This window comes from Belonocnema kinseyi, chromosome 9 (assembly GCF_010883055.1).
Source record: "Belonocnema kinseyi isolate 2016_QV_RU_SX_M_011 chromosome 9, B_treatae_v1, whole genome shotgun sequence".
Lineage (NCBI taxonomy): Eukaryota > Metazoa > Arthropoda > Insecta > Hymenoptera > Cynipidae > Belonocnema > Belonocnema kinseyi.
The window spans coordinates 69541985-69551226 of NC_046665.1; the positions used below are offsets into that span (position 1 = coordinate 69541985).

A 9242-nucleotide genomic window follows, 5' to 3' on the forward strand; every position below is an offset into this window, starting at 1 on the left:
AATTCAATACCAAGGATGTGAACTAATATTATTACACGTTTTACGCCACTGAATAGTCCGAGGGTATTTTTAAGTAATGAAAAAATAATACTTGTGATTGAACTATAGGGATGAATTCATTTGTAAGGGCTGATTTCAGAAAATTTCAAACTACATCAACTTTACTTAACAATTGTAATAGTATCCAAGAGTTTTACACCATTATATAGTAATGGAATAACGAAATATAACAGTATACATGTTAGGGGTAGCTCACCCCCTCAAGGGATTTTTTTTGAAAATGCCGGAACAGGTCAACTTTATTTTTGATTATTGTGCATAAAACAATTAATTTTGTCAAGATTCAACAGATTTTGGAATGTGTATAGTGAAAAAAATGGCCATCAAATATAGTTTTTCATTAATAAAAAATGGGGGTTGCGAGTCTGATGACTAAAAATAATGCATAAATATGTGCTTTTCAATAACAAGTGTTACCCACTTTGTTTCAGTAAAAAATTACGAATTTTATTCGAGAAATTGAAAAAATGTGTTTTTAGGGGTGAACTTCAAGGGTGGTTTTCACCCCTTAAATGGGCTTATGGGCACGTATAAAAAAATAAGTGTCAAATATTTTTTGATGTTCTACAACATATCACAATTTCAAGAAAATCGGTGAGGTACATCTCGGGTACCTTCCTTGTAAGTTGTATCGCAGATTAACTTTTATGTATGTTTTCGTTTGTTAGAAATTGTTCTAACAAAATATATTTTTCATGCAAGATTTATGTGTGTATAAAATTGCGTATTATCCTGAAGATTGAAAGAAAAAATATTGAACAAAAAATCACACTTGAGTGGTAGCGTTTCATATCTGAAAAATATCTCTATGGGCCACAAATTTTTATCGGCCATCATATACACGCTGCTAAATAAACTGAAGGGAATGAAATAAAGTACGATAAGTGGCGATCTAGCTGTATTTTATGTCTAGAATTTCAATATTCTCTGAATCGTTGGTAGAAGAAAGGTAGAAAGTTTTTTATATGGACCTAGCTTTATGAGGCAGTTGATGTTAGGTTTTACAACAAACATACAGTATTGACGTTATAATTTTTGTTATCAATTTTCCTTTAAAAGAATATTCTAGTTTTGTTTCCACTCATGCTATGTAAGTCGGCTCTCTGAATAGTGCTGCACCTGGGCTGGTATTTTTTGTGAAATTCAGCTGTCCCCACTCTTGGCACGTGGAAACGTCATCGAATCCGCTCTCTCTGAAAAGTGCTGGTCGTCAGTTTTATTTTTTTCCTCGCAAGTACAAAAAGTATATGTTTGTACATAAAATTAATAATATGGAATAAGGGGTAGTATTTCACGGTATTTTTTCTTCAATCTTTAAAATGGATATGAAAAGAATATTTTCTGAAGAACCCACCTTTATGGCAATATTTTGTAAATTGTCTGCTTCAGGAAAACATCCTATCAGCTTTATGCGGGATAAACCAGCTTTTATGCTAGAATAATATTTTTTCTGAAAATATAATTTTCAAATTTATTTCATGAACGATTTAAGGTATCACAAAAAAGCAACAAGGATTTTTATGCACAAGTTTTTAGGTATGTGTATGCAAACTTTTTGGTTAAAATTTGTTTCTGTTTTTCGCTCATTCTGAGAAAAATGTGATATCTAGATTTTACGAACAAAAATTTTCCTGGTTACAAAAATGATCTAGCCAGCACAAAACTTGCATGATTTATTCCTTAAAAGTCAAATTGAAAAATAAATCGGCAAAAAATATAAGCATAGGTTTTTTGAGAAAATCGATAAAACTTTTGCTCAATTTTTTCCATATAAAACACATGAAAAATTTGGAGGCTTTTAAGGTTTATAGAATACTTTTTAAATAGGTCACTTATTTAACTGTATTTTCTCGATTTGGCTATTTTTATGCAGTTGCAAGTACTATCTAAGCTCCGTAAATATGCTTTTTTAATCATTAAAAGAAAAGTGAAAAAGATGGTAGATTGAGAAATAATTTTAATACAAAAGTAACAAAGTAACAAAGTAACAAAGTAACAAAGTTCATGGGTGAGCTCAAGCCTACCCAGTCTACACGTGTCCGACGCCCCTGGACTTACCGAAAAACTGAAACGTGTAAATGTTACTGTTTCTAAAAAATGTAACGTTCCATGTAACGAGTTACTGCCAAACACTGCCTTTTTTCAATTTAGATGTAGGTTTTCTTTTAAAATTTCATGAAAAGCAACTATGAATCCAGAACGTGACTGTACGTCTAGAACATCCTTATCCAAAAAGCAGATCCTTTTTTACTTCATTTGGAGTGAGAAAAGATTCCTTGAAATTAGTAAATTATTATGGATTCCATAAAAAATAGTTGCAGTTTTATTTGTTTATTATTTAATTTAAATTCGTAGTTATTTTTTTCTGCAAAAGGAGCAATTTTTAAAGTATTACTTCGAACATAAAAAGATCCAAAACGTATCTCTGAAAAATTCTATCCGAAAGTTTTCAATCCCCTGCGAGCGTGTCAATTTCGAAGTTTCAGTTGCGAAATGTTGAAAAATGTTTAAAGTTCACCCTACAATGCAGTTGGCATCATAAGGCTTTCAACATGATTTTTTTTTAAAAGGTCACAATTTCTGTGCATAAATCAAAATTGCACACCCTTTTTTCAATTACAAATTTTTTGCTCTTTCTTTTCTCATATGAAAATGCACACACACATTTTGAGAAAAGTCTTTTGAAAATTGCTTCGAATCTATTTCTTAAATTTTGTACATTTTCAAGGTATGATAGAAAACATCAGTTAAACTTCGCATGAAATTTAAAATTCAGTTCCGCCAACTAAATATAAAATAACTAATCTTAAATTACTTATCTGAAATAATTTATATGAAATACAAATGAAATCTTATAGAAAATTTGAAGCAATCTGTAAAATTGCAAGAGAGAAGAATTATGGAACCCTTAAACCTTATTATTATTTAAAATGAAAGATATTTTTGAATTTTTTTTTTAACTTTTTTTTGTTCGCGTCGTTAGAAAGTGGGTGTTCCTACTTTAAAATATTCTTTGTGGATTTTAAAGAGCCGTCCGTTGCGTGGGCTCAAAGTGTTTTAATTGCAAAGTCTGCTGAACGAGAGAAAAATAAATTCTTCTTTTGAAGTTGTTAATATTAAATCGATTAAAAACTTTTCTTAGTTAAAGTGAGTATTAGAATGAGATTACTTCGTTAGTTATGTATTCCAATTAGTATGAATCTTATCTTCGCTTATAAACATTAAACAGTTCTCGCTCAACGGGAATGAAAAAGAAACATTTAAATATATTCTCATTTTGTGTTGGCGATAAAAGAGAACAAAAATTTCTTTGTATTGCAAGAGACTTCTTTAATTTAAATTTAAAATCGTAAAGAACAATTGGGCCATTGTTGAAATATTAATAATGATGCCCATGTTCATTCAGGTTGAAGAAAGGGAAAATGAAAATAACCCAGGAGTAAACAAAACGAGCAAAGTAAGTAGAAAGACGGGCGGGTAAAAGCGGACATATAAAGTCTAAGGAAATGGGGTCGCCACTAAGAACAAGTGGCAATTGTAAAGATTCAGAAAAGTCCATCAGTTATTGGTTTCTGCAACACTTTTTTTGTAACAGAATTTTGTATTGGTTAGCTTTACAATTTAGAATTTTTGTTGTTAATTTATAGATCCTTATTTATCATTAATTTATATCATACTAAGTTAGGGTCCGGATTTTTTCGGACATGTCCTTTTTTTGATGTGTGCGATTTGTGTCCTACAGGGCTTTCGACTTCGTTTGGGTTTCTAGAAATAGTCCATATAAAAAACTCAATATATTTAAAATATACCTATTAATTATTTTGACCGTAAACGATATTTTGAAGGATTACAAAAGATTTTGAAGATTTCTAGTGCTTCGAAAGTTTTTCAACAGTTTTCAAGGTATTTTTAGCTATTTTGAAGTACTACAAAGCTTTTCAACGCTTTAATGGGATTTCGTAAGATTTCTAGATATTTAAAAAGTTTTAGAGTAGGACTTGATTTTAGAATTTTTAATATACCAGTAGTTACAGGATTTTGAACTTTGAGACCCGGATTAAAAAAAAAACCATATCTACCTAACCATTACTTTAATGATCTTTGCAGTTGTTTCCTATAATTTATAGGAATTTTTAATTTAATTCCAAAAACAACAAATTGTTACGAAGGGGCCCCAAAAAAAATGTTTGACTCCATTTTTCACTTAAAAGCGTCAGTTTTATTTCTATTCCTTATAATTTTCTGCGCTGAGTAAAAAAAATTGATTGATACTCTTTAACTTTCAGAGATATTATTATTTTTATTGGGGCACAATTAAATAACAAAGTCCGAAATAACTTTCAGAATGCAATTCTTATTTGATTTAAGATTTTTCTAAAAGGAAAGCTTAGAATTAAGTATGGAATTGACAACTTAAAACCGATTATTAAATTCTTATTGCTTAAAATTTTATGTCAATGCGCATTGCAAACAAATTATGATTATTTCGTTTTTCTACCTTTTTGTAAAGAATTTTCCTACGCTCACAATTTCTTGAATTTTAAGCGCAACTGTATGTGCGAGCAAGAAATTTTTGATAAGTAATGTTATTAATAAATTATAATTTCAAGTAATGAAAACGATTTTTTTCGTTTTTGAATTTCATTAAGAATGCCTATGAATTATAGACTACACGTGAAAAAATAATTAAAATTCAAGCAGCGATTTGATAAATATGGGATTTAAAAAAAGTCGGGTCTAATAACTAAAAATCCGGTAACTCCCTGAATGTTGACATGGAGGTAAAATATTATTTTAAATTTATTTAAAATAATTTAAATGCTTAAAAAGGGGAATATCAACTATTTTTCTTTTTTCAACTAACTCCATCTGTTGCAAATAAATTTTGTGGTTGCGGATGAAAAGGTTATACCATTCAAGTTAAATCATTAAAAAAATATATTTTTAGCCTGGAATGTCCTATCAATCAATTGCTTTGCAGTTGGGAAGTTAATGTTTTTATTAATATTATTTTTACAAATTTACCTCCAAAATATGCTTCTTCTGATAATAAAACTGTGTTATCGGATGACACTGTACTGTTGTGCGATCTTTTTTGGGCTTCTAAATCGGTTATTTTGGTCAAATAAAAGACACTCTATGTGTAATTAAATTTTTATATTTTAAAGTATATTTAATAATACTCCAGTTTCGATCAATTTCAATGTGTAAAACAAACTCTTAAGCCATAAAAGTAATAAAAAACTGTCTTTACCAGATGACAAAAAACTCGGCGACATTTAAAAAGTGATTATAACTCTGAAACTATAATTAAGGACGAGAAAAAACTTTATATTGTAATTTTGCAACTAATTCTGAAAAAATAAGTGTATCTAACAATTAGATCTTAAGCTTATTTGGAAAGATATGGTGGCATACATTTTAAAAAAGGTAGCCAAGACACGTTATCGGAGGACGCATTTACTTATACTTAATGAACTTTATTTTGATACAGAGTAAAGATAATTGACAGATACGATATTTTCAGAGAAAGTTCGCTTGATAAAACCCTGTAATTATCAAAATTATTCCTTCAAACACATATGTATACAATATTCCAGAGATATGGAAATTGTAAACTTTTTGGTTTTTATCCTTATACGATTGGAATAATTTGGAGGAAAAGTAAATCTAGAGGAAAATAAGGGGCTAAAAATAATTGGTAAATTTTCCTTTTCCAGGCAATTAGCTGTTTGAAGAAGGCTCATTACTTGAATCCACTGGCATTACCACCAGCATGCAATTTGGGAACCGTTTTCTTGACGACTGGTCAACCGGCATCCGCAGCAACCTACTTATGTGCTGCAGTTTCCGCCAGTCCAGAAGCGGTTATGCCATACTTATTACTTGGACGTAAGTAAAAGCTATTTTGAGGCTACACTCGAATTTTATTTTCCGAAATAATTCTGGATGTTCCCAGATATTATTTATAATATTAGTTTTATCTTTTCTTTTTTTATTTCTTGAAATTATTTATATAAATGTCGATATGAATAATTACACTCTGTCTCATGTTAAAGATGATTTTCTCTTCAAAAATTTAGACTTTATATCCGGCCTTTGCTAGGGTAATGTACCTAATTGTTGGCAGGTTAAGGCAAACTTCAGGCTTTGGGAAAGAAGTTAATGTCAAAAATTGTATGTGTCATAAATGTAATACTAATATGTACAGCGCTAATATAATAGGGTGTCAAATTCTAAGTTTTATTTACCTAAATGTATGTTAGAAACTGAAAGAATAATTCAAATTAGGTCATTAGTCTAAAAATTCTATTCTTGGCAGGGTTTACGCAATTGTTGGCAGGGATGGCCCCAATTATTGGCACCCTAGTCATATGAAGATGAAATGGTGCAGGAATCAGATTAAACTAAACTTTAATAGTATCACTATGAAGTGAATATTGAAGAAAAACATTGTTGATCAATTATTATTTTTCAGTTATAAACAAATAGTCTGGCTTAAATTATTTGATTATCAGCATCTATAGAGTCCAAATTTAGAGGTTGTGATCCTCACCCTGGCAGATCGAAGGAACCGAATGGAGCCTCTACAAAATTACCCGTAAGGACCCCATTGGGTCCCCATTCGGTTCCTTTTTAAAAAACTAAAAAAAACAGCAAGATCAACTTTTAAACTGTTAAAAATCGGGTTTTACTTTAATTTTTCTATTGGAAACTCATCGAGTTATCGCAATACTTTTTTTGCAGCGGTAAAAAGTTTTCAAAAATAATGACTGTAACGTCTGTGGACTGCTACTTCCGTGACCTTCCGTGACCGTTAGCTTCTATAGGTAATTTTAACGTAGATTCCGAATTTCAACAATTTAAAAGTTGATATTGCTGTTGTTTTGATTTTTTTTAAATGAACCGAATGGGGACCCAATGGGGTCTTTACGGGTACTTTTTAGAGGCTCCATTCGGTTCCTTCGGTCTGCCAGGGCGGCTTCTTTTGACTGCTTCAGCAGAATTAGTAGAATCGGTTTTTTTCGAAAATTGATTTTCTTTTCTGTTAGTGTCTTTAGCTTTTAACTTTCTTTTTCTGTAACTCCTTTAGCAGAATCAATAAGATCGTTAATACTTAAAGACTGATTTTTTTTTAGTTCATAGTCTTTTTGGTTTCTAACTTTTTTCTATATTTCTATCTTCTAGGGCTTTTTCTAAAATTTCATTTCGCCGTTTTCGTTTTTTGCTTTTTAACTTCCTTAGTCTTATTTTTATTTATTTTTTAAATTTATTTGTTCTAATTCCTAATCTCTTCATGCCCGTGATGTTAAAGCATAGATGCTTTTTGTCTTCATTTGCCTTTCTTTTCGTTTTGCGGTTAGTGGTAATCGCAAATAATCGTGCACATTTCCGTTTTTACATATTTTAAAGCAATTTCTTGTACGTGTTAGGTTGAAATTGCTTTTCTTCTAAAATCTGCCGAATCGTGTAATGTTTCATCAATTGCACTCTAACCTCAAAAATGGTTATAAAACACTTCTTTTCTCTCTACACTATTTAAATCAGCCTTATTATTATTTAACATATTTTCAGAAGTGTTGAAAATTACAACCGAGATTCTTTTTCTATATGTAAATCAGGCAGTAATTTTGTTGGACAAACTAGTTGTCAGTGATACATTAGACTGATTTGTGGTTAAGTCTACACCACTAAATTGCGAATTTACTCTTTCTTCTGAATAATACATATCACTAAATATAATTAGTTACTTAATTCTTTTAAGTACAGCTACAGTAATTTACTTTGAAATATTATTTTTATTTTCAATTCGGTCTTTCATTCTGAATTTTACAAAAAAAAACGAACATAATCATACTTTTTCCGATTGCCAAGAATAGAAATCATTGCAAGAACAGACAATCCAATTCTTGGCAGGGGGGTGCCAAGAATTGCACAGTGCTTTAAATTGAAAATTCATTGGCACCTCATATTATTTATTAAATAAATTATAGTTAAATCTTAGTTATTTTTTATTGACAATTTTAACATTTCCTTGAACCCTAGCGGAGCGAAGGAACCGAAGGGAGCCTCTACAAAATACCCGTAAAGACCCCACTGTGTCCCCATTCGGTTGCTTTTTAAAAAACTCGAAAAAACAGCAAAATCAACTTTTAAATTGTTGAAATTCGGATTCTGCGTTAAAATTCCATATAGAGGTTCACGGAATAATCGCAATCGTTTTTCTTTTGCATTGGTAAAAAGTTTAAAAAAATATAAGACGTATAACGCCTGTTGACTGCTACTTACAGGCGATGCGTTTGAAGTGTAGCAGTCAACAGGCGTTATACGTCATATTTTTTTTTAACTTTTTACCGTTGACCTTCTATACGGCATTTTAACGTAGAATCCGAATTTCAACAATTTTAAAGTTGATTTTGCTCTTTTTTCGAGGTTTTTGAAAAGGAACCGAATGGGGACCCAATGGGGTCTTTACGGGTACTTTGTAGAGGCGCCATTCGGTTCCTTCGGTCCGCCAGGGAAACATGCTAAAAAGAAAATAGTCACTTCGTTTAATTATAACGTTGCTAGGGGTAAATTGAAAACTGCAATTATCTAAATATTTTCTTTAGCTAACCTGAAAATTCTTGGCAGCCTGGAAACAAGGCTGAATTTTGTAATTTCAGAACACATAAATTATTGTTTAGTATAAGATGATTACATATTACTACGAAAAAATGCCTGTACTGTTTAAAAAAAATAAAAAACAATTTGCTACTGATCTGATTTCTCTTATTATTTCATAAAGTATAGAGAAGGGTATCAAAAATGGGGGGGGGGGGGGGGGGGGCAAGAATTGATGTTCTTGCCCTCTCCGGAAATATTCGTATTTTTATTACCTAATGAAAATTAGGTCGACAATTTGCTTTTGCTATTGAAAATTTTGGATGTAGTTTTCACATCTTCATACAATGTGCACGAGTTTTGCAGAATAAACTCAGAACTTGCTTGTTACTTAGAAATTACTTTGCAACTGCGTTATGAAAAGAATGTTTACTTTATTCTTTCCATCTATCTTTTTTTTCTTCATATGACAGTTGAAGGGTGGCAGTGGTGGCAGTATAGAGCAAGATACCAATAAAATGAATTTTTTCAGGAGAGTAAAAAAGCATTCTGTAACATTGACATAACGATTTAAAGAT

The 9242-nt window shown here is 30.8% G+C and overlaps 1 protein-coding gene across 1 annotated transcript in view; it reads left to right on the forward strand.

Moving 5' to 3' along the window:
- Nucleotides 1-6081, forward strand: part of LOC117180099 (Bardet-Biedl syndrome 4 protein homolog) — a 33586-nt gene extending 27505 nt beyond the window's left edge. Inside the window, exon 8 of the mRNA XM_033372419.1 lies at nucleotides 5781-6081. Coding sequence (XP_033228310.1) covers nucleotides 5781-5960 — 180 coding nt within the window. The 3' untranslated portion in view covers nucleotides 5961-6081. The remainder of the gene's footprint in view (nucleotides 1-5780) is intronic.
- The last annotated feature ends 3161 nt before the right edge of the window (nucleotides 6082-9242 follow it).